We start from the raw sequence: 26,196 nt of genomic DNA on the forward strand, positions 1-26,196 counted from the left end.
AAAGAATAACGATGTTGTTATCTTTATAGGCTACCCTTTTTACAATTTCCGTTATTGTTATCTTTATGTAAGATTTTATGATTTTGTTTTATAGGTTTATAAAATAATTCTTTTTAACTACTGGAATATCAATTTATAATTTATCAACGTGCTTCTCTTCTGAAACAGCAATACCGGATGCATAATAAAGGTCAATGACCTAAAATATCACGATTGTGCAATATTGTATTTTGATGTTGAAATTAAAATCACGACAAAAGTTTGTATATATCCATGGTCCCTATAGTTTAATCATTTAATATGTAGTCAAAGTCAAAGTCAAAATAAACTTTATTCGTATGAATACATTGCAGCATCAGAATAGAGTCACATATAACTAAAAATCCCATACTTTCATGCTATATAGCTAAAATACAATATATTTAAAACTATATATAAAACCCAGGCAACCAGTAGTGGAGCCCTCACTTAAGGAAACTCCGAAAAAGAATAGAGAGCTTTATTAACAAGATATTCTTTCAGCAATTTTTTAAATTTATTGTAATTTTGCTCATTTCTAATTAAATTTGGCAACTGAGTAAAAAATTTGGTGCCCATATATTTAGTTTTGTTTTTATAAAAATGCAGATTATGTTTATCAAAAATAATTTTATTTCGGGTATTATAATGATGCTTGGATTCAAAAAATGTATCACTTTCATGTTCTTTGACATACTTTATTGTTTCTAAGACATAAAGACTGTAAACTGTCAAAATTTTAAGATCTTTAAATAAGTTTTCGACACTCTCTGTGCTATTTAAACCTAACATTATTCGTATTGCTTTTTTTTGTTTTATCAGAATTTTGTCCAAATTATATATTGAGGTAGCTCCATATATACAAATTCCGTATGCCAGATGAGAGTGTATTAAAGAATAATATATTGTTTTTAGCACTGTAAGGTCAGATATTTTTGACATTTGCCACAGTGCATATATTCCTGATGACATCTTTTTCACTACATTATCAACATGATCATTCCAAGATAGATGTCGATCAATGAAAAGTCCTAAAAATTTTGTCTGATTTGCTTTATTTATTATGTTATTGCCAACTTTGATTTTTGGATCCAGAGCTATTTTATTTTGTTTTGTGGAGAAACTTACTATCATTGATTTGCTTGTATTTAATAGAAGGTTATTTTGATTTAAAACATTTTGAATACTCATTAAGTCCAAATTGGCTGAGAGCTCAATATCAGAACTGGAATTTCCTTTAACAATTAAATTAGCATCATCTGCATATAGTGACATCGAACTGAAGCTGGTACTCTTAGGCAGACCATTCAGGTAACACAAAAAAATTAATGGACCCAGGATGGATCGCTGAGGTACTCCATACTTAATCACCTGAGCTTCACAGACATAGCTTCTTAAATAATTACAATAATTACCATAATCTAGATATTTCATTTCAACAAACTGATGCCTATTACATAAATAAGAGGAAAACCAAGCACACTCTTTTCCTTGAATACCCAGTGATTTTAATCTTTCAATTAAAACAGGGTGTGCCACACTGTCAAAAGCACGGGAGAGGTCAAGGAAAATACCCACCACCCTTTCACCCTTATCAACTGCATCAATTATGTTTTCAATAAATTCAACTGCAGCAGTTATTGTGGACTTCCCTTGCCGAAAACCATGCTGCTCTTTATCTAACAAATTATTCGATTCTAAAAAGTTTACTAACTGATTGTATACTATCTTTTCAAATATTTTTGAAAAGGATGATAGCAATGAAACAGGTCTATAACAAGTTATATCTTTACGGTCACCTTTTTTAAAAATAGGGATAACTTTTGAAATTTTTAATTTATCTGGGAAATGACCTGAGATGAAAGATGAATTAATTAGATGAACTAGGGGTTTAAGTAAAAATTGTGAAGATTTTTTTATAAGGGTCATAGGAATACAATCGATACCAGTAGAATATTTATTGTCAAATAAAGAAATTACCTTCAGTAATTCCTCTTCTGTAATTGGTGTGAATCTGAATTTAGTATTAGTTTTTAGAGGAGGAACTTCCAGTTGCAGTGGGGGAATATTGGGAACCACAAATCTCTCCACTGCATTAACAAAGAAATCATTAAAGACTCTGCTAACTTCCATTGGTTTATTAATTAACCTATCATTGTAATTCAAACATATATTATTATTTCGGCTTTCTTTTTTTCCTAATTTAGTATTTATTATATTCCATGTAGTTTTAACCTTATTAGAAGAATTTTTAATTTTGTTACTTATTTGACTTTTAGTTGTATTCAATAAAGTCTGATTTAGTAATACTTTTTTCTGCTTAATGTGTTCTTTTATTGCCTGATATTTTGTTTGCCTAAACAAACTTTCCAAATCAATTATATCTTGTTTTATGGCTTTAAGTTCTGTGGTTATCCATTTTCTCTCCGGTTGAGTCCTCTCAGAAATGAACACCTTAGGAAAAGATAAATCGAAATAATATCTAAATAGTGAATCAAACACAGGATACTTTCTTTCAACTGGTGCTTGGAATACCCCAATCCAAGTTTCTTTGGAAATGTACATCATGAAGTTTTCATAATTAGCTACATTGAAAACCCTACCTTCTTTTTTGATATTATTTTTATGTCTTTTATCTACATTAAATATATCAAGGCATTGTGCATCATGATCAGACACAGTAGTTATCACACCTCTAACTTCTAATCTATAAGTATTTACATTTGTAATAAAGTTGTCTATTGCAGATTTTGAATTTTTTGTGATCCTGGTTGGAAAATCTATTTTATAATCTAAATTACACATTTTCAGGATGTTTTTAAACTTTTAGTAAGTATTATCTTTGTTAAGAACATTTATATTGATGTCTCCAGTTATAATTACATGCTTATATCTTTTACATAGTTCATAAGTAAGAATCTCTAATTTATCCAAAAATGGATGGATATAACAATACAGAGGACTACGATAAATACAAGCCAGAACAAAAATGAAATTCCCCACCCTAAATTCAGTCAGGCAACATTCAAATTCTTTATGTACACAATCAATGCTAAATAATCGTGGTTAGTTCTAACTTTATTTTTTATTATTCAAAGTTTCTACACAGTAAGACAATCCAAAGTCAAACCGGGCAATGAATACCCAAAAAACAACGTATCTTGTCCTGTGATTGGAATACCACTCGCCGGCCAGTCCTTTAGGTTTAGGGAAGTAGTGCAAGTCTATATATAGCTTCAAGGTCTTACCCACCCTTTCCCCCTCCGGTCCTACTTGACTCACTACCCGCGCTCCTTTTGAGGTCATTGCCCAACCCCTCCCACCCTTCTATTGTGTTGCCTTTCTATTGGTTCTATTCTAACTTTTTTTGGGAAACATTAAATCTATTGTTTATGTAACATCACAGTAGTAGGCTAGATTTTTCTACTTTGAAACAGTACTGTAAAAAAAAACTATTACGCAGCGCCCCTAGTATCAGGAGCGAGACAAGCACGAGTTGACTTTCATTTGACCATGGTAGTTCTGTTCTGCTTTATGTCTGTTCGTTCCAGACGAATCTAATCGTAAAGCAAAACAGCCGATAACGACTAAACTAGTTATCAGTATTGCATCATAGCCGTTTGCTGTTAGGTCGTTGGAAACGTATTGCTGTAATTTTGTCCTGGGAAACTAATGGTGGCTATGGAGATTTAGTTTTCTGTCCAAAACGTCAAAATATATTAATGTCTATCCGAAAAAGTCGGATATATAACGGATAGTGTCGGATATCGAATTTGGGCCCGGTTGGATACGGATATCCGAACCGAACCGAATCCGACCCGATTTTTCGGATATCTGCACACCTCTATATACAAGACAATCTGTGTCCATATACAAGACTATCTGTGTCCATATACAAGACTATCTGTGTCCATATACAAGACAATCTGTGTCCACATAGAAGACTATCTGTGTCCATATACAAGACTGTCATAGCCCAAGGGGGGGGGGGGGCTATTACTTTTTATTCACCCTGAACACAAGACTCTGTATCCATCTATAAGACTATTTTTGTCCATATATATGACTATCCATATCTATACATAGACCTTGTATATGGACACAGATAGTCTTGTACATGGATACAGATAGTCTTGTATATAGATACAGATAGTTTTGTACAGTCTAACCTTGATATAACGAACCTCGATAAAACAAATTCCTTGATATAACGAATTGTTTTTAATCCCCTACAACGATGGTTCCGTGATCGTGGGATATGTTGACGATCACACTGCGAACGTCGGACATGTTGACTATGGTTCCATGATCGTGGGAGATGTTGGCGTTAAAACCATGTTTTAGCCCCTACGCTGTGTAATAACTAAAATAGGCTTTACCTTCGTCAATGCAGCTCAAATGTTGGTGTAACTACGTTACGGCCATTTCGGCATTACAATGCCATCGTCAGACTACAAAATCTCGACTGAAGTAGCGTCGTTGAAGTTAAAACACATAACACACACGATCAATTCAAATGCATTTAAACAATTTACAAAAACGATCCAGGCCTGTCGTACTAACTGCAACGGTTGACATGTTCCCGTTCCGAGTAAAACGTCGACTGGATGATTCCTATGTCGTGCCTGGTGTGGTGGCGTTATCAGTTGAACTTTGTACTCCTGGCTACGGGTTCCTTTTCTGATTTAAAATGCTATTGAATATGAAGTGTGACTTGTACTGTAGTTTGTCGTTTGAAATTATATCATCCAAATTATTTTCGGTATAAGCTTTGTAAATTTCGTACTCTTCTAGGGTGTCCAGTTTATTGCCCTCTTACTTGTGTGGAGTATTTCTAAGCCATTGTTCAGATCGTTCATGTCGTGATTTTTTCAACCAAGTGTTGTGCAAAGGATGACATTTGTTTGTCGGCTCTAGGAAATGGATGATGCTCTTTGTATCTGGTTTTGAATGAACATCCAGTCTTTTGAACACCTGACTTTTACCTTTCTCAACTACACGACTTGAAACATTCAATTTGTTAATTATTTAATTTTTTTTTATTATTTTTATTATTATTTAATTTATTATTACTAATTATTTTATCATGTTAAAGTAACATGATTGATAACTAAAAAGAAAAACAAAAGGCCTGGAGATAATCATCTACAAAAGGAAAAGAAAAAGTATGTATGTGTGGAATACTCCCATTCCATTCAACACACGCTCACGAAAGAGCTGAAGAAACACAACATTCCATTGACTTTGAGAACGAAGGTAAAGCCTATTTTAGATGTTGATGATCCCGCCGTTAGCGTTGGACATGTTAGTGTGGTGGCTTAGCAAAATGATCGCGACCTGATGGATTAAAGCTGCAGCTTTTGCACATTTCTTTCATAACCTAAATACAAACAATTTATGGGGGGGGTGCCCGATTTTTAGGTCCGCCATCTTGAAATACGACGCCATCTTTGTTTTCTTTAGAGGAATTGAACTATTCATTGAAAATGGTCTAATATCACCCAAAAGGACACATTTACGCCATTTGGTATATAACATGTTTTGTTCAAAATTAAATCTAATATATAAAATTCTCGTGTCACAGTGTTTGTCTGCAAACTCCTCCGGAACGACTTCACCGATCGTTATGAAATTTGGTGTGTACATTCTGTAGGTATGCGAATCGGACGTAAACTATTTCCCGTTTCGAAATTCTTAAAAGGGCTCCGCCCCAGTGGCTCTGAAGTTTCCCATGTTAACCTTATGAGAAATGGAATTAATGAATCTTAACAGACGTTTCAATTAAACAAGTTGGTTCTGTTCTATGATGTTCAATATAGCATTAAAGTTACAAGGATTAACAACAGGGTGCAGCACTATTATTTCTTTTACATTTATTTTATGACAACAGCTAATTTGCAACCAAAAGGTGAGTGAGCGTAGCGAACGAGCTCCAACCCAAAGGTGAGTGAGCGTAGCGAACGAACTTCAAACAGGACGTGATTGAGCGATGCGAACGAGATCATCTTGAAAATTAAACGTAACGGCGAGTGAGCGTAGCGAACGAGCTAACCTGAAGGCAAGTGAGCGCAGCGAACGAGCTCCAACCTAAAGGTGAGTGAGCGTAGCGAACGAGCTCCAACCCAAAGGTGAGTGAGCGTAGCGAACGAACTTCAACCAGGACGTGATTGAGCGATGCGAACGAGATCATCTTGAAAATTAAACGTAACGGTACTTTCTTTCCATCGGTCTGTCTTAGGGGAAACCTATAACTTAGGCGATACGAAGTTCGCCGGGTCAGCTAGTTTTCTATAAAATGAGTTAAAAACCACTTTGACAACTTAAATAGTCTTGAAGATATAAACTGTTAAAGTTGAAAATGTGATATTTTCCTCTACGCTACATGTAGTTTTTGCTATATATCACCCAAAAGGTCAACAGTACGTATCTGTTACTATGATATTTTTTATTCGTAATTAAATTTGCTACAAAATGAGATGAAAATCTCTAAATTAACTTAAATAGTTCCGAAGATAGAAACCGTTAAAGTTATAAGTTTCTTTAATTTCTGTATTCAACAGGTCCGTGTTTCTTAAAAGTACCCACGCTTTGTTTTTTCTGCACGTATTGCGTTAGAAGACTGCTACTACACACATTAATATTGGACCTAAAATAGTACTTTTTAAAGTACTTCTTAAATTTTTTCCCCCAAGGGGGGTCGGCCCACAAGGAGTAAGTTGAAAATCTTAAATAAACGCGTAGGCCATGATGCATATCAAATTAAAGAGATTTACCTGTAAAACGCGTTACCACGAACTGCACTTTAAAAGTACATGTGGGTCAAAAGTTATAAAATTTTATAGTTCTGCTTATTTATTTAATAATTAACGGTCAACACCAGTTCATCTCATTGCATAACATATAGCATACGTAACGGAACTTAACTACAAGGATCATACATAACCAACAATAATATTAACAAGCAAAACAATTAAAATAGGTCCTGGGATCAGGATGGTCTGGATCAGCGAAAGTTTACCCTGCTCATAAGCTCAGGAGAGTCAGTTCTGCAATGATAATCTTCCTCAGAAAAACCAGGTCAGCAATACGCCTTCGAGAACTCAAGTGGTTTAGCCGAAGATGCTGTCGAAGATCCTCGAATGGGTACATCCCTGAATGGGCATCCCAGACGAAGTCCTACGATTCTAAAAAAAACTGCACTATTTCGATGTCCTGTGAAAGACCAACTGTATAAATGGGGACCATACAGGAGAACAATATTCTAACAAGGGGGCACCGCCCAAACAGAGAACCCATTTCTGGATAATCTCAGAATGAAACCAAGGGCTGAGTTTCCTTTCCTTGTTAACCTGTTATCTTGAACATCAGGGTTGAGAGATGATGTAAATGATACTCCAGGGTCGTTGACAGAGGTGGATCTAACAAGTGCGTTCCCATTTATTGAATAGTTAAAAAGAGAGGTTGTTGAGGTCCTGTTGAATGAAACTATCATGCACTTGAATGCACTCAAAAGCATTCCAATTTGCATAAACTACATTGAAATTTCATTGATGTCCTGCTGGAGGAATTTTGATTCTGAGAAGATTTTTCTACATGATTTGCGTTTGGGCAGAGATAAAATTGTTCGTACAGCCCATTTTTTAAATAATTTAAATAGAAATTTAGTTTTTAAAATTTCATAGTTCCATATAGGTATAGCATACGCTATAGATAGGCTATAGCATACGCTAAATAAAGATATATTAGTCCGTAATATACGGATGTTAGAACTTCGAAGGTAGATGTGTTCTTTAAACTACGTAAAACAAAAATTCCAGTACTGACTTTTTTGAAACCTGCTTAATGTGATCTGAGAAATCAAGATGTTTATCTAGTGTCAGTCCCAGAAACCTAAAACTGTTAGTTGGATGAACAGTTGTGTCGTCCAGAAGTAGGCTGAATCCATTAGAGGGTCTCTTTGAAATAGAAAAGTGCAAAAGTTGGGTTTTTTCGGCGTTGACAGAGAGAAAGTTGGAATCAAACCACTCGATTAAGTTACTGGCTTCCTGAAAGGTAGTGAGCTCCAAGCTTTCGATATTGCGGCTGGAAATGGAGAGTGAGGTGTAATCAGAAAATAGTGTTGGTTTGGCGGTTGATATGCAAGATGTAAAGGTGTTAATGAGAGCAGGAATAGGGTAGGTCCTAAAATTAGAGCCCTGAGGCACCCCTCTCGAAAATGGTGGTCTTATCAGAGGAATAGGAGTAAATGAATCCGGTTGTCAAGAATCTTTGACAACGTCAGCCATAATGAATATTGAAAATTGGTCCCAGTAGAGATCCTTTAGGTACACCAGAAGAAGCTTCAAACTTACAAGACTTCGCTCCAGCAAATTTCATTGTTAAAAAGTGATTCCACAAATAGTCCTCAAATCATACGAGTATGATTCAGTGATCCCCAATCCACCAAGCTTTGCCACGAGATAAGTGTGACTTACACGGTCGAAAGCCTTGGATAGGTCCAAATTGACAGAATCGTCTTTATGGTTACGAGAAAAGGCTTGCACAATGTCATCCTGGTACAGAACCAAATTGGTCGAGGTAGATCGCCCTTTCTTGAAGCCATGTTGACAGGGCACGATGGCATTTTTCAAAGAAAAAAAGAGTCCATGAAGTAGAATTGCTGGAAATATATTAGCCAATGCAGGTTGTACCACCACTGGACGATAATTTTTGACGGATGGTAGCACATTACCATTTTTAAAACCCCGAGGGAACTTTCCAAGCTTCGTCATGATGAGATGAAATGGTGTTGACCGTTAATTAATAAATAAATAAGCAAAACTATAAAATTGTATAACTTTTGACCCACATGTCCTTTTAAAGTGCAGTTTGTGGTAACGCGTTCTACAGGTAAATCTCTTTAATTTGATATGCATCATGGCCTATGCTTTTATTTAAGATTTTCAACTTACTCCCTGTGGGCCGACCCCCCTTGGGGGAAAAAAGTCAAGAAGTACTTTAAAAAGTACTATTTTAGGTCCAATATTGATATGTGAAGTTGCAGTCTTCTGACGCAATACGTGCAGACAAAACAAAGCGCGGGGACTTTTAAGAAACAAGGACATATTGCATACAGAAATTAAAGAAACACAACTTTAACGGTTTCTATCTTCCGAACTATTTAGGTTAATTTAGAGATTTTAATCTCATTTTGTAGCAAATTTAATTACGAAAATAATATATCGTAATAATAGAAACGTACCATTGACCGTTTGGGTGATATATCGCAAAAACTACATGTAGCGTAGAGGAATATATCACATTTTCAACTTTAACAGTTTATATCTTTAAGACTATTTAAGTTGTCAAAGTGGTTTTTATCTCATTTTATAGCAAATTTAATTGTGAACAAAACATGTTATATACAAAATGGCGTAAATGTGTCCTTTTGGGTGATATTAGGCCATTTTCAATGAATAGTTCAATTCCTCTAAAGAAAACAAAGATGGCGTCGTATTTCAAGATGGCGGACCTAAAAATCGGGCACCCCCCCATAAATTGTTTGTATTTAGGGTATGGAAAAAATGTGCAAAAGCTGCAGCTTTAATCCATCAGGTCACGATCCTTGCCGATATTGTCTCTAAGCCACCACACTATGTTGACCATTGTTCCGTGATCGCGGTTGATGTTCGGGCTGGCGCTGTGACCATGGGAGGTCGGATAACCGAGACTCTACTGGAATAAATAAAACCATAAACCAACCAACACAAGTTGACTTCCCACCCTATTTTGAATTTTGAAGCTCTTTTTTCGTGTCTAGTTCATGTACGGTGACACTAGTGGCTAGTGTCGACGACATTTTGTTTCTATGATTTAAATTAATTTAATGATTTGTGCTTTACTGTTTGGTTATATAACTAGAGGATAAGTTATTGATTATGAGTATATCGTTTTATTTGGTTTAACGGGGTTTTAAATGACTGAAATAAGAAGAAACAGATTGTAAACAAAACACGACCCCTACAGTGCACTGGAAAGAACTAACGATAAAATTGGCTTCAGCTGTTCCATAAGGATGGGAAATCTACGAAGGGAGTATGTTTTATCTATGATAAAACTATGGAACCGTTATTTCCTTGCAGGTGGGAAAACAAAACTAAAAACCTTTAACTTATTGGTTAAAACAGTGTTTAGCCTTATAATTAAAGCAACGATGCTTTAAGTGAAACTAAATTAGATATTCGTCTTCGCCTGGTATTTCGCCCTGGGCTAACGTTTTGCTACGTTCACGAGGCCAAGGGCTGTTTCGCCCTGGCCTAATGCCTAGCATTAGAATATACTTGGTTATTCTACCCTGTGTTCGATTCCAGGGACTATTTCGCCCTGGCCTAACATCAGGCTGTTTTGCCTTACGCTCCAACTTCACTAGGGAGAGATGTGCCAACTGCTAGCACAGGCATTCAACTTACTGTACCCTGTCTTACTCCGTGATTTATTGGAGTCACGACACTAGTGCGAGTGGCCGCGCGGAGAATTAATGACCCCGCCACAGCTGCTCGACTATCAGCTGTTTTTGCGCATTTGAAATCGCATTGATTTCTTTATATCTTAATATTTTTACCATTACAAATTTGTCTTCTGTGATCGCAGAAAAATTCTAATTATATCCTGCAGCCGTGTAGACATTATCATCATCTCCCACGGACACAGATATGTTATCCTCATCATATTGCGGCAGTAGCATGAAATTATCCATGGTGGATCTTCGCAGACGTGTCGGGTATCGAAAATGGACACATCCCTAATCGTAATAGTTTTCACACATTTATATGTTTTAATGGTTTAAAAATGCATATTAATCTAATTAAGAATTAAGTTTGATACAAATATTAACCCAATTTGAAAAAAATACAGACGCTCAGTGACACTGACGTAACAGGACCTGCAAAGTGCCCAGAGAACCCTACATACGACTTGCTCAGTCTAAGAGAAAGTGATGCTTTGAAAGCTCAATACCCGAGGAATATTTGGACCACAGTGAGCCCCAGGAGTTGCATGTACCAGCATAGATGTGATTTTGTCGAATGCCGAGTCTGAACACAGCATGTGTTTTGTCTTAAATATCTTTTAGTACAGCAATGTGTCTGTGTTGGGTTTGGTCAGGTCTTGCAGTTAGAGTGAAAACATCAACTCAATTTCCCAAAGACACTTTTTTCTCATAGCATTAAACAATAAAAAAAGCTCAGAGTAAAACAAAACTTTCCAAACGGCTTTGAAGTTTTATTCTCAAGTGTGCTGAAATGTAATGCCAAACGTCAATATAAGTTAATTATAAGATTATGTTTTTATACACTTTGAACAAGGTTGATGAAAATACCCCCGCCGCAGCAAACCTGCAGACTAAGCGAATTTCAACTCGTCTGATTACATTTTTACTAAAATATTTCCATAAATAAGACATATTATTCCCTATTTAAATAACATTAGATTTAACGAGTGCTTAGGTTTGCTGCTACGGGGAAGGTAAAAAGTGTTTTTTGACCATACGACAATAGTATAGGATGAAATAAATAAATTTGCCAAATTTTATCAATATATACCCATAAACAAGTAAACTACAACAATTTTCATTTTCTCCATAAGAATAACATGGGAATTTTTAATTACACTATTTTTGAATTTTCTCCGTGACTGTTAGGCATACAACAGCGCTTCAATATACTAAATTATTTCTTTTTTTAAGCTCTACAAAACGGTTTAGAAAGAAATCGCAAAATTTGTTGTTTTTAGGTTCAAAAATGGGAAAAACCCATTTTTACCCCATAAAACCCCCCATAAACCCCCGTTCCCATGGTCCGATTATGCTGGATCGCGAACTCGTTCGAATAAACGTAGGTTTACACGTTTGTACCAAATTTCATCAAAATCGGATCATTTTTGCTCGAGTTATCGTGCTAACGGACACATATATATATATATATATATATTTATATATATATATATAAATATATATATAAATATATATATATATATATGAATTTGAACGGATGGTGTTTTTGGCCTCTAGGGACCTCAAAATGAAAAATTAAATCGGTCTCGGGTCCAGGTCTTACCATGAGTACTACGGTAATAGCTTATTCCCTATATGGGAAATTCGCTAAAAATAGTTAAAATAAATTTTTCTCAAAAATCTCAGAAATGTATGAAAATAATATAATAGCGGATGAACTCTTTTCACTGCAATCAGTTACTTAATGGTAACAGTTAAAAGGAATTGCCATCTTAATTAACAAAGTATGTAAAAACAGAAAAGCAGATTGTATCCATCATTTAAGGTTTGTTGAGTGCTAGCAAAAAAAACCCCTGTTGAAAAATTAACAGTTCCAGCTACAAAGATATTCATAGTGTATTTAATAAGTAGGTTTGTAAACCAATTGTTTTTAATGGATGAAGCTAAATAAACATTCTACAGAATAAAGAGGACTGACCATAATATTGAAAGCTAAGATAGTTGATTAAATGATTTGTAATTAAAGGCCATAAAATTTGTTAGAATATTATTTATGGTTAGCTGATAATTGGTAATACCCTAGAGTCACTCAGCCACTTATCACTGGTTAAGGACTACAAGCCAGTGAATAACCTGACCAAGATGGTTACTTACTTTCTTTAATTGCTTTAACCAAACTTGTGTAATTGGAATTTTGTTTTATTATTTCCAGGTTGTGGAGGTTATAGGGAGAGAAAATATTAAACTGAACCAGAAGCAAATTGATGACGTAATTGAGTTGATAAAGAAAGAAGAGAAGATTGAAAAGAAGGAAGAAAATAAGAATGGAGAGCCAAAAAATGGAGGCAATGAGGTTTCCGATCCTACAGCCAGCAAAAATGTTGGGAAAAAAGTTGAAAATTCAAATCAAAAGGATACCAAACAAGCAAATGAAAGTATTCAAAAAATAACTGTTGTTGAAGATTTTATTCTTTCTACGGGAAAAGAAACAAAGGATAAAAAGTTTGACATCCCCCTCCCTCCAACACCAGAGGAAGTCATCCCACCATCATCACTGGTATCCAGGGAGGCTGTCAAGGGAACACCTAAAGCGGCAGATGCCAAGGATTCACTTAAAAAATCATGATTTAACGTAGAATGATTATTTAAGTATTATTTGTTGTAAATGCATTGTTTAACATACAAAATAGAGTTTCAAAGCTACAGTGCTGGTTTTTTGCTACCTCTTAAAACAAGCTATGTAATTTAGAGAACAAGTATTTCTCCAACGGATGAAAAAATATGCTTCTGTTTCCATTGGTACATACAATTTTTTCACTAAAAAATTAACTGGTAATAATAGTCAAAACAAAATTCTGTAAAGTACTTCAACATCATCAAGTGGTAAGCTTTGAGAAAATATGTTGGAGGAACAAAACTTTAATAGCATAATACATAATTCACAAAGTTATTTAAATGTATATAATGATACTTGGTGCATTATTATTAAGATTGCAATGTGATAATTTTTATACTAGTGCTGAGACTTTTTGTGAATAGGTGTAACTATTTGTTTTTGTTATATACATGTTCTTGAAGCCCGTAATATATTTTATTTTAACTGTTTAATTAAAGTAGTTAAAACTTGTTGACACGTTTTTTAATTCTGCCTTGCGCGCACATCTTTATGCTTGAATTGCCAAAAGATTTAATCTATTTGTTTTGCCTTTTATAGCAAAGCAAAGGTATTTTATTTTATATCTAGGATACTTTGTGATCATAAAACTGAAATATCTAAGTTTAAATGTTTGATTTGATCATCTATTTGGAAAACTAATCTTTGGTCTTTCACAAGCCAGGTCCGGTTCAGGGTGGGGTGAATAGCACCCAAGGCTACTAAAAAAGAGGTTGCCTAATAGGGTGTTTACGGTGCCATCGTCAAACTTGTTAGTTTTTGTGTAGGTGCTGTGTAGGGTACTCAATTCTGGGATCTCGAATTCCAGTCGATTTTCTGAGGTATGTTGATAAAAATACATATAATAACACTTAAAACACACATTTACACTTATATTGTTTACTTACAGGACGGTAAATGCATATAAACAATTGTAAGTGGTTATCATTTTGATTGGAAGTAAAGTAAATGATTAAATCAATAGTTGTATTGAATTTAAGTTTTTTTATTAAGGTCAATGTCAAACTGAACTGTTTACCCACATTGATCACATAGATGCAGGTATTTATACCATTATTTAGTATTTAAATGTGATCAGGAGGCTAAAACTCAATATAATGATGTCTTTTAATATTATTCAAATTCAAATTCAAATAGTTTTATTACCATTAAGTATACATGTCATACAATAGGCCAGGTCAATGGAGATAATATACAATTCAAAGTACAATGTACAGAGTCAAGTGTAAATAGATGAACATGCTATACTAATAAAACTAATAATACTGGGTTTTTGTACAAAAGTATTACAGATGTATTGATAATTATGGTAATAATACTGTTTATGGTTAAGCGAACAAGTTGAGTAAGTCCCTATAGTAAAATAATTAAGGCTAAAATTGGCAGTGAGATACAGCTTAAAACTAAATAACAATAAATTTTTAATATAACATTATTATGAAAGACTATTATATCACAGTTCATGAAACCATTGTTACATACTTTAGAAACAATACCCTACATACCACCTACTACCTAGGTTTAATGCACGAGTGAAAAATGGAATACTTAAATGAACTGAATAGTAAAAGGGGATTATAGTTAATAATAATATTTGGTAACAATTAGAATTTTACAGAAAATCATGTTTGAAAGATAAAAATTCCTCGATAGAGTAGATAACCTTTCTGTTCAAAAAATCTGTCAATATATTATGATAAAGACCATAAGGAAGAGTAGACACTACACACTTCCCCCCTAGAATGAGTCCCTCACTTTAAGTGAGGAATTATTTACCACACGAATAAATTTCGATCTTTGAACTTTGTGCGGTTTGTCTGCTGTGGGGAACGACTTATTTTTATTGTTGGATTGTCTTGTGATTTTTCTTTCTTCTTTGCCTTTTTCGGGAATGTAGTCTTCAAGAAGAAACGCTGGTTTCAAACGGTCATTTGAAAATTTTGTTCTTTTTCCGTTCACTTCAAAAAAATCTACTATTGACTTAACTTTTGCTTGGAGTGGTTTTAGACCGCTTACACTGACTTCATGGCCTAGAAATTCCAATGAATTGACACCAAAAACACATTTTTCAACATTGATGCATAGACCGTAGTGATCCAGTCTTTTGAAAAGTGTCATAAGGTGAATTTTGTGCTCTGATTCATCCTTTGCAATTAAAACGTCATCAAGGTAACAAAATACAAAATCTAAACCTAATAGTACCTGATTCATGAATCTTTGGAATGTTTGAGCGGCATTTCTTAAGCCAAATGTCATATACGGGAACTCAAATAATCCAAATGGAGTGGTGATAGCTGTTTTTTCAATGTCTTCTTGACGGACAGGTATTTGTTGGTATGCTCGGACTAAATAAATTCTGTAAAATATGTTTGTGCCATGTAAAAAATTAGTGCAATCAGTTAGAAATGGCAAAGGATACTTATCAGGAATTGTAGCTTGATTTAATTTTCTGTAATCACCACATGGTCTCCAGTCTCCATTTTTCTTTTGAACCAGATGAAGAGGACTTGCCCAGCAACTGCTAGAAGGTCGACATAGTCCTTCTTGCAACATGAACTGAAATTCATGTTTTGCAGCTTGGAGTTTATCTGGAGGTAAGCGACGGGGTCGGACTGTGACTGGAGGACCTGGAGTTTCAATAAAATGTTCGACTTTATGTTCAACAATCTTTTTGTTTATAGGTCTAGGTCTTAATAAATCAGGGAATCGTGCCAATAAGGAATTGAATGGATTATTTGTACTCAAAGAGAAGACTGAAGAGTTACGGTTTGAAGACATTTTTTTGGGGAATGTTTCAAAGTGCACCATCAATGAGCCTGTTTTTCTTGGCATCGATAATAAGATTAAAATGTGATAAAAAATCCATTCCCAATATAGGTTTGTTAACATCGGCTACTATAAAATTCCATTTGAAAAGCTTGTTTAGTCCTAAATCAATCAGAAGTTGTCTTTGGCCATAAGTTTTAACTAGTTAACCGCCCGTGCTCCGCCACGGGAATATTGTCAGCAATAAAAGACATAACAATTAACAAATACTGTTTATCTTTGTATTTTATTTAGGGGTTACTTAAGTTTTTACATGAAATAGAACTGATAGTTGGCCTGTATAAACTATTTTATGTTAATCAAACTAATATATAAGTTTAACCAAATTAATGTTTTATATTAATTCGAGTTACACTTTAAACTGGTTTTGTTTATTACATTTGTTGTATGGAATAAATATAGTCACTTACATGTAAATCACGCATCAGCAGTTGGTAGCATTTCATGAACCGCTGACCCATTCTGTGAGTAACAGCTGTGTTTACGTCGTATATATAAAGTTGGGCATACTTTGGTTCAATGTTAGAGTATTAACGGTCCATTCCGATGGTAAAGGGAGACCCGGATCTTAAAATTATATAGACTACCACTACCTACCAGAAAGATGTTTATACAAATGAGACTCAGAACTCGCCATTTCAACTGCAGAGTTGTGGGATAGTATATTATTCAAATAGTTGTTTTTTCTTTTGACCCTCACTACTTTATTTACATTCGCTGTAGCCCCATTGATAAGCTTTTCCTTAAACTCAAAATGTTGATTAAGGAGCTCATTTTACCTTCCCCTTGTGACAACATAAGGAGAATATATTTGTGTCCCTGATAGTATGATCTGACTTGATGTAGATTTGCTGTAGTGACGAATCCAATTTAACCAACCCAATTCAAAAGAGTTGGTGTTTTTTTGTAAGGACTTCCAGAGCACATTTAACGACATTACTGCTCTTTACTTGTTTGGTTCGATGGTTCTCTACATGTTTTTTTTCGTGTTGTATGTCTCTTTACGCCCGGTTAAGGATTACCTTTTCTTTTTCTTTTTGTACTTTTCACACCCTGGAGTTAATGATAAAGCTTTATAACGCTATAATGACCCGAGTCAACATTGCCATTAAACATAAAGTCATACTTCTTCGCCAGACCCGAAATCGTAAGTGTCACAGTTTCTCAAGCAACTTCCCTGTGTACTAAAAAAAAATATTTAGGGTATAGTTCACTGATAAATTGTAGTTCCACGTATCCCAGCGTACTCACACCACCACCACCACCACCACCACCACCACCTCAGCGTGTGAAGGTAAAATTTGGTACTGCTAAACGTCAAACCCTGATATTGAGTAAGATAAATCACTTAAGATAAAAGGTTTGTATGTTTCCCACTCATTAACAATTATCTGTACAACTTGTACGTGCATTTCCCTATGATTGTTCTGGTGGCAATAGAGAATAAATTATATTGATCAGAACAATAAGTTTCCGTCCCTACTAAGGGTATTATTTCACATTCCATACTCAAACTTAAACTCAATTACCACTTTCCTTCAGATCACTTCGCAGGAAAACTAATGAAAACATTTCAAAAATACAAAATGTACACCAAAACATACAAATAATGTTCAAATACAATTATAAATAATACATTGTGGTATAAAAAGCTAAACAAATACACTTTTCCTGGATCAAAATTGTGTGTTTATAAACACGAACTCCTAGATTAATAATTACACTAGTGTGTACCTGTTGCTCGAATTCGAGCAATTGCGAAGTATTACAGGCGTTATTTTAAAACGAATAATGGTCATAATTTCCGATGATTTAAAAAAAGTCGACTCAAAGATTATGGAAATACTGACGATGTACACAACAGTTAGATGTAATTAATATTGTTTGTAAATATCTTATCTTTTTTCAAAAGCTGATCTTGTTTTTTAGAGTTTTCTACAAATGTTTCCCACTCATAGCCCCATTAGGTTCTCTGACGATTATAAATGAAGAAAAAAAACATCATTTCTATTTCTTATAATTCAGTTTTATTTTTAGTAGGCCTATATCAAATTGTCCAGGATTTCTCGCTTTTTTCCATTGTAATAATTACACTAACCCAATTATCGTCTACGGATGCAATACGCCAAAGAACATCATCTACGTGCAACACGCCTACGTACAATCTCCAAGAAGTGGTAAAAAAAGGCAGAGTCCAACCGATACAATAGACATAAGTTAACTCCATAAGAAATATTTTTTAGAGTTACTGTGATATTAGGATTTTCCACTGATTTGGATTGCACATTATAACATTACAACATTACAGCATCATATTGCAAAACATGACACGATGCAGGAGAAAATCGATTTTAAAATCAGAAAAAACCTTTGCAAATACAGTACTTCGTTTTGACAAATTCAGTAAATCACAATTTAAATATTAACAGCTGTTTCATTAAAAAGTACCTAGTGTAAAATTATACATGGTCATAATGTAAACAAATCTACTGAGGGGACTTTAAAGGCCTCTGGGGCAGAGCCCCGAGGGAATTTACTTTGTTTCTCTTTTGATGGCTCATCTACAGACCAAGACCTTTCTTTAAAGACCCCTACCAAGTTTCTATGCCCAGCCGTTCTCTGAAATTAGCTGTGACAAAATCCCGTTTTCCCCCCATAAGAATAACATGGGATGGGAATTTAAAGGCCACTGGGGCAGAGCTCCAAGGGAATTTACCACGTTTCTCTTATGATGGCTCATCTACAGACCAAGCCCTTTCTTTAGACACCTCTACCGAGTTTCTACGCCCTGCCGTTCTCTCAAATTAGCTCTCACAAAGAAAAACAGTTTCAAATTAATATATAGATACTGAAAGTGAGGTTATAAAAATAATAACAAATATCTGACAAACATTAAACAGCTGACAAATAATTTATAAACTGTGTATTATATTCTTCAATAAGAATTGTATTGACTCGACCTTTGAAGGGCTGTAGGACGTAGCCCTTAGAAAAAACGTAAATTCTAATGAAGTTCGGCAAATCTACACACTATCTACTTTAATTTGAGACATAAATCTTGTGGATCGGTCCAGTAATTACTGAGAAAACAGTGTTACAACTGTGTATTAAATATATAGATTTTGGTACTATTAGTAGCAACAAGTTCAAGTTTCTGTGGGTGATTTTTATCCTTAAGAGTACCTAGCTGGAATGACAGAAAAATCAGCTCCAGTGTCCACGAGAAATTTGGACAATGACTGTTTATCATGAACAAATAGGCGACTCACTTCTGCCCCCTTAGGTCGTGTCGCCGAAGAACCTGGGGGCTGGAGTTTTCCTGTTCCAATGGTAAATGAGATAACAAACAGGGAGGTGTGCATTTGCGAGCACGACCACCAAAATTAAAGTGATAGTACCTAACACAAAGACTGTTGCGGAGATGATTTCCTTGTGTTCGTGTTGTGAGAAACACATTTGGATTGACTTAGGTTGTTTTTGTAGATGGATTGAATTTCATTAGACAATTCTGATATTTGTTTTCGGAGAGTACCTAACACAAAGACTGTTGCGGAGAAGATTTCCTTGTGTTCGTGTTGTGAGAAACACATTTGGATTGACTTAGGTTGTTTTTGTAGATGGATTGAATTTCATTAGACAATTCTGATATTTGTTTTCAGAGATTAGTTATAATTGAATCCTGTGGTTCAATGGAAGAAACAGAGGTAGTGGAATTTAGATGATTAGTTGTGATGTCAATAATTTTGTCAGCCATCTCCGAAAGTTAAGATAAGTTTTCATCACAAATTGAAAGAGTAGTTTGAGCATTGATCGGTAGTTGTTTCAACCAAAGAGCTTTTAAAAAATCGTCACTCACCTTATTCTGAGCCAGTGACCTCATTCTACTCAGAAGTTGCGAGGGTTTATGGTCCCCAAGTTCCATACCTGTCAGAAGGGTTTGTATTTTTTTTGTGTCACTTTCATCATACAAGGAAATTAATTTAGTTTTTATTGCTATGTATTTGTTCTCTGCTGGTGGATCTGTGACAATCTCAGAGACTTGAGATAGAATATCAGCCTCAATAAAACTTACCACCGTGTCGAACTTGCCTTGATCTGAGACAATTTGTGATCTTCGAAATTGAGCTTCAATTTGAACGAACCAAATTTTTGGGTCAGGTTTCCAGAATTGAGGAACTTTAAGGGGCGGTTTGGGAGCTCGAGCCCAGCTAGTACGCGCCTAGTGTTGGACGCGCCTAACTTTAGTCCCCGGACCAGAAACCAGGCTTGGGAGCTCGCGCCTAAGTTGAAATGGTCGTAGATCAAGTATAGTCGCGCCTAAGTTGCAGCACAGCTAGATGGACAGGGAATCGCGGGGAATTCAGGTTTTGACGTTGGCAACGGCCATTGCAGAACCCGTTACAGTTGACAACAACAAAAGATGAACAATTATTGAAGATGGATACAATTTTATCTTGGTATATCAATGGTGGCTAATTAGTAGACTACGGTGTATGTTTCTGCATTGTACCATTGCAAAAATGTAGTTTTGTAAGATCGTTGTTTTACATCCCAATGACTGAAGAACCGTAATTGTTTATATTAAATTCTTTTAAGATCTAACTTTATTTTCACTTTACGATTTATAATTATTTTATCAGTTGTCTTTAAGTACTACTAGTTGTATTTTAAGTACTACACCTTATAAATACGTACAGAGCAACATAGGATTAACATCGGAAATTCGGTTTCATGCCATAAAAGCTTCAAAATTAAACAGTAATTTCCCAGTATAATATAGGGGTATTGACGGAAAAAAATAATAAAAAGTAATTGCGGAGGTTATGATTGTGTGAAGCCAAGGTAAATGTAAAATATATCTTTTAATACAGTAGGCTACTTAGAAAAAATTGTTGTCAATTTAAAATCTTTTTTACATGACACTCTTTTATCTAATTTTCCTAGGGAAGTATCTATTACCGTAGGCAGCACTTAGTTCCGGGACCGATATACTTTTCCATTTCGATGTCCCTAGCTAGAGGCCAAAAACACTATTCGTTCAAAATTGTATATATGTATAGCCTATATATAATGTATTATATATACGTCCATAAACGTGATAACTTGGGTAATTTTTGTCTGATTTTGATAAAATTTGTCATGAAAGTGTAAGGCGCGATTCTCCTTAATGAGTTCGCGAACCAGCATGATCAGACCAAGGGAACCCGGAGTTGTATGGGATAAAAATAGTTTTTTTTCTCAATTTTAGCCCCTATAACATAAATTTTTATCTTTAAAATATTTTAAAGAGCATAAAAAACAAATTAGTATCTTAAAATATTTTGTGCGGTTATTGGCTACAGAGACTATTGAGAAAATTGTAATTTTAAATTCCCATGTGATTCTTATGGAGAATAAGTTAACTGTTGTAGTGTGGTCGTTTATGGATATATTTTTATGAAACTTGGCAAATTTATTTATTTTTTATAAAGCTGTTAATATTTTGTAAAAAAACACACTTTATTGCCCTCCCTGTAGCAGCATACCTACACGTAGGTAGTTTCAGGTGCTTGTTAAACCTAAAATTATTTAGATAAATTTAATTGAAAGCCCTATTAGGTTATTTGGAAATTCGCTTAGTCTGCAGGTTTTCTGTGGCGGGTTTTTGATATACTGTATATATTTTCTTATATTCCAAATAATCTAGGTACTCCATTTTGACGTAACTAGCACTTGTCAATGACACTGAACTGAGCTCAATCACAACACAATTAAAAGATAACGATTATGACTGTGAGCTATTTGCAGTTTTTTATGTTTTGTTTACTATCTCTTCACTCTTTCGTAGGGGGGTGAGTGGGGGGTATGCATGCGGTTGCTAATTATTTCCTTACTATTAAAATATTTATAATTAAGGTACGGGTGCTTATAGCCAAACTCTGAGAGTTTAAAGAAATTCTATTTATGGTCCATTTTTGTACATCAGCGAACCATCCCCCAGTTAAAAACTGCTTGGAAAAGAATTAAAAGCACTTAAAAAACAAAGAAAGCTGCCGAACGCCGTAGTAAATTTAAAACAGGGGGAGGACCGCCATCGCCAACTACAGAGGAAGATACGGGGATGGAGGAAATATTGGCAGATCAAACCCCTCTGGAATACATTCCCGATGATGACAATGATTATGGTGAATATAATCTTATTATTGCAACAAATGAACCATCTACGAAAACATGTTACTCTTGGAAGGTTAATTTGTTAAGCATAATTTCAATAGTATTTAAATTCATCGAAGAACAGAGGTGTAAATAAAATCCAGCTATCTGTAATGTTTAAGAAATATTGCGATTTGTATTGACAACATATCGACTCCTTACCCCCGACATAGTTTTGAGTTTAAGATAAAACTGCAATTGTAAAGTATCTGTTGCAATAACACAAATCCTTTTTTTCTAAACTTAAGGGAAACATAACTAGCCTTCAAATAAATTCTGATGTGAATAAGCATTAAGACACAATAGGTGATAATAATATCCAATATATACAGATTTCCCATTCCCACGCCAAAAAAATATACAAAATAATTGAAAAATATAAATTAATTTCATATGTCTGTAAAAATAAAAAATAATCAATAATGAAGTAAGTTATATTATAACAATGTCTAGAATTTATATTAATCATAATAAATGTGTTGCATATGTAACAATTACAAACCTATGGATTCCATATACAGGGTGTTGAAAATGTCTGGAACCAACATTATATCTGGTGAGTGGTTAAAGAAAAACAACTGATATTTTGTGTACGGATAAACTATGGTTTTACCTATCTTTTGGTGCCTTATGAAAATTTTTACCACTTATAGGGAACGTCCTGTGGAGGATGCAGTAAAAAGTTTTAATGGAAGCCTATGGTAAATGATACATCATTTTAAAGGCCATTTTTTTCTGAGTAAGGAGCCACAAGTTTCATCTCAAAAGGACCACCCTAGCAAAAATGGCGACTGTTTGAAATTAAAAAAAAACCACTTATAGGGAACGTCCTGTGGAGGATGCAGTAAAAAGTTTTAAAGGAAGCCTATGGTAAATGATACATCATTTTAAAGGCCATTTTTTTGTGAGTAAGGAGCCACAAGTTTAATCTCAAAAGGACCACCCTAGCAAAAATGGCGACTGTTTGAAATTTAAAAAACCACTTATAGGGAACGGAATTTTTAAATTTCAAACAGTCGCCATTTTTGCTAGGGTGGTCCTTTTGAGATGAAACTTGTGGCTCCTTACTCAGAAAAAAATGGCCTTTAAAATTATGTATCATTTACCATAGGCTTCTATTAAAACTTTTTACTGCATCCTCCACAGGACGTTCCCTATAAGTGGTAAAAATTTTCATAAGGCACCAAAAGATAGGTAAAACCATAGTATATCCGTACACAAAATATCAGTTGTTTTTCTTTAACCACTCACCAGATATAATGTTGGTTCCAGACATTTTCAACACCCTGTATATGCACCAACATATCCACGAAGTTTCACTTGTGATTCCTCAGATGGGGGAAGCACAAGTTCCAGCTTTGTGACGTCATGCGGTCACGAGTTGTTTATATCGTAGATTATTTATAATTAAGGTTTGGGTCTTTATTATCAAACTCTCGGTTAAAACAACTCCCGTTATCGCCCATATTTATATTGCATCTAACAATAAAATTTAAAAAAACTGCCGCCTACAATAAATAATTTAAATTATTCAAATAATAATAATAATTCAACAACAACAACAATAAATAATCAACAATAACATTAACAATAACAATAACATTCAAAATTAATTATTGTGGGTAATACAAAAAACAAAATAATTTTTGGTTAAAAGCGATCTTTGTTTTATTTTTAACTTAAGAAACCTAAAATTTGTTTTTTTTTCAAATATACTTTAAGAATAATGAAAATGTTCGGAATTTAATAACGAATTCCAATATAACATTCTTTTTGTTAATATGTAAACAATTAACTTGCTAATGAGCTAATACTGGCATGATGTCGACTTAGACCTGCCCCCTGGCAGGCCTAAAGTTCGGGACTAAACTCACTGATTTTTATGACGAAAACATATCTCTTAGTCCCGAAATTGGTCTCCCAAACCCACCGAGACTATCTCTTAGGCAGGCGCCTAAGTCTACTTGACTCCCAAACCAACAATATTTAGGCGCGAGATTATCCCTGCACAAGTTAGGCGCGCGCCTTACTGATCCCGAGCTCACAAACCCGTTTTCGAGGCGGCAGTCTAAAATACCGGAAATAGCTGGATTTAGTCGCGGACTGGCGCTAATACCGAGCTCCCAAACCGCCCCTAATAGACAAGTTGGCTATTTCTTGGGTAACCAAATCTTCATCACGTCGGGGTCACCAATAAAGTAAATGATAAAATCAATAGTTGTATTGAATTTAAGTTTTTTATTAAGCTCAATGTCAAACTGAACTGTTTACCAAAAACAAATATTAATAATTAATAAAACCAACATAATATGTAAAATATTTAGTTAAAACAACTGTCTTTTAATATTATAATAAAGACCATAAGGAAGAGTAGACACTACAGAAGCTTTAATAGTCGTTAAACTCAATTGGTAAATGTAGTGTAAATATTATATTTCAAGTTTTATTACCGTAGGCGAATTTTTACAATTTCCATAAATTTAATAACACACACTATGCTGGGTTATTTTTAGTTTTACTTGACATGAAAAGAAAATTACTCAATTAATTGATATGGCAAACATGAAGTGTGACAATCAGTTCTTGAAATATAACTTTCTTAATTAATAATGTGGAAAGACTTCTATCTTTGAAATTGGTGTTATACTATTGTACTGATAAAAATATTTTACAATCCTAAATTATGTGTTTTGTACACACGCTGCTGGACAATTTGTTATTTGTATATCAAATTGTTTTTTAATCAAATTGCTGCCAACAAAAAATCTTTACTGCTCTAACTGCTGATTCATACTCAGGACCGGTTTAACCCATACGCAAACTAAGCGGTCGCATGGCGCCACAAAAAAGTGGCGCCAACGGGACACAATTTTTTTTTTTTCAGAAGACAAAATTTGAAACAACTTTACTGAGAAGTGAACAACTTAATTTTGTTTTTTTTTTGCTCAGAGTTCAAGTATCCAAAGCACCACACCAAAGGCATTTATTCTGTTTGTACCAACAGCATTTGAATACTTGTACAGCACTTCAACTCAAGGAATCAAGGCATTGATTTGCAGTTTCGATTTGTAGTGAGCTGACGCTTGGCAGCATACAGCTTGGCAGCGTACAGCTTGGCAGCGTACAGCTTGGCAGCGTACAGCCGTTTTCTGTGGTACAGCGCGGCGCCTGTGGGTTTCATTTCATGACTCATGCTCGAGATAAGCGCGCAGCCCTGCAGCGCCAGTTGTGTTGTAATGTCTAACTTACATATTCACATTGCCTGCCTAATTTGTTATAACATATGGTTTATGTTATATTTCTATACTATACATGTTGCTCGAAATCGAGCAATTGCAAAGAAGTACAGGAGTTACATATAAACAAATGACTTGTTAAAAAACTGATAACAGTCATAATTTTTGATGATTTTAAAAAAGTAAACTAAAAGATTATTAACTAATGGAAATACTTACAATTTACATAACAGTCCTATTCCAATTTAAAGGGTAATTTTTAACTAACAAACTGCCCATGGACGGGAAAAGGCAAGATTACAATTTAAGTCAACGTAAAAAAGCTGTCAGCTTTTATAATGTACCATACCTAAGTTATTTAGCCAATTTGTAGACAATAAGGTGTAGGCTACTTTAAACTCTACAGAACAGTGTTAGGCAAAAACTGGCAGAACTCTGAAATGGGGTTATTTATCATAGGCATACTCATATGCCAAATTTTTTAAAAATTCAATAATTAATAACTTATATAATTTATTATATCATTGTAATAAATAATCTATCATAAAGTTTAAGATAAAAATTAACCTACCACATAGTTGTTTTATTTTTTTGGATCAGCTGTCTGAAATTGAGAAATAGGCATTTGACAGTTCTGATTGTTTACATTTAAATGTCAAAGCAAATGTAAACATTGTGAATTTTCTCACGCTTCCATGGAGACCAATTATTAATATTTAATTTCTGACAACAGCTGGAGTTTCAAAACAATGTTTGTTTCC

The 26,196-nt window shown here is 34.5% G+C and overlaps 1 protein-coding gene across 3 annotated transcripts in view; it reads left to right on the forward strand.

The window, feature by feature from the left end:
• Nucleotides 1–13,638, forward strand: part of LOC128983012 (mitochondrial proton/calcium exchanger protein-like) — a 73,546-nt gene extending 59,908 nt beyond the window's left edge. For 2 of the 3 annotated variants that reach the window (XM_054402133.1, XM_054402131.1), the window contains exons 12-13: nucleotides 10,912–11,034; nucleotides 12,720–13,638. In XM_054402133.1, the coding sequence (XP_054258108.1) occupies nucleotides 10,912–11,034; nucleotides 12,720–13,133 (537 nt within the window). In that variant the 3' untranslated portion in view covers nucleotides 13,134–13,638. The remainder of the gene's footprint in view (nucleotides 1–10,911; nucleotides 11,035–12,719) is intronic. The other variant, XM_054402134.1, reaches the window with a different exon arrangement.
• The last annotated feature ends 12,558 nt before the right edge of the window (nucleotides 13,639–26,196 follow it).

This window comes from Macrosteles quadrilineatus, unplaced genomic scaffold (genome assembly GCF_028750875.1).
Source record: "Macrosteles quadrilineatus isolate MER2022 unplaced genomic scaffold, UCM_ALF_1.0 Scaffold_1__1_contigs__length_201487025, whole genome shotgun sequence".
Lineage (NCBI taxonomy): Eukaryota > Metazoa > Arthropoda > Insecta > Hemiptera > Cicadellidae > Macrosteles > Macrosteles quadrilineatus.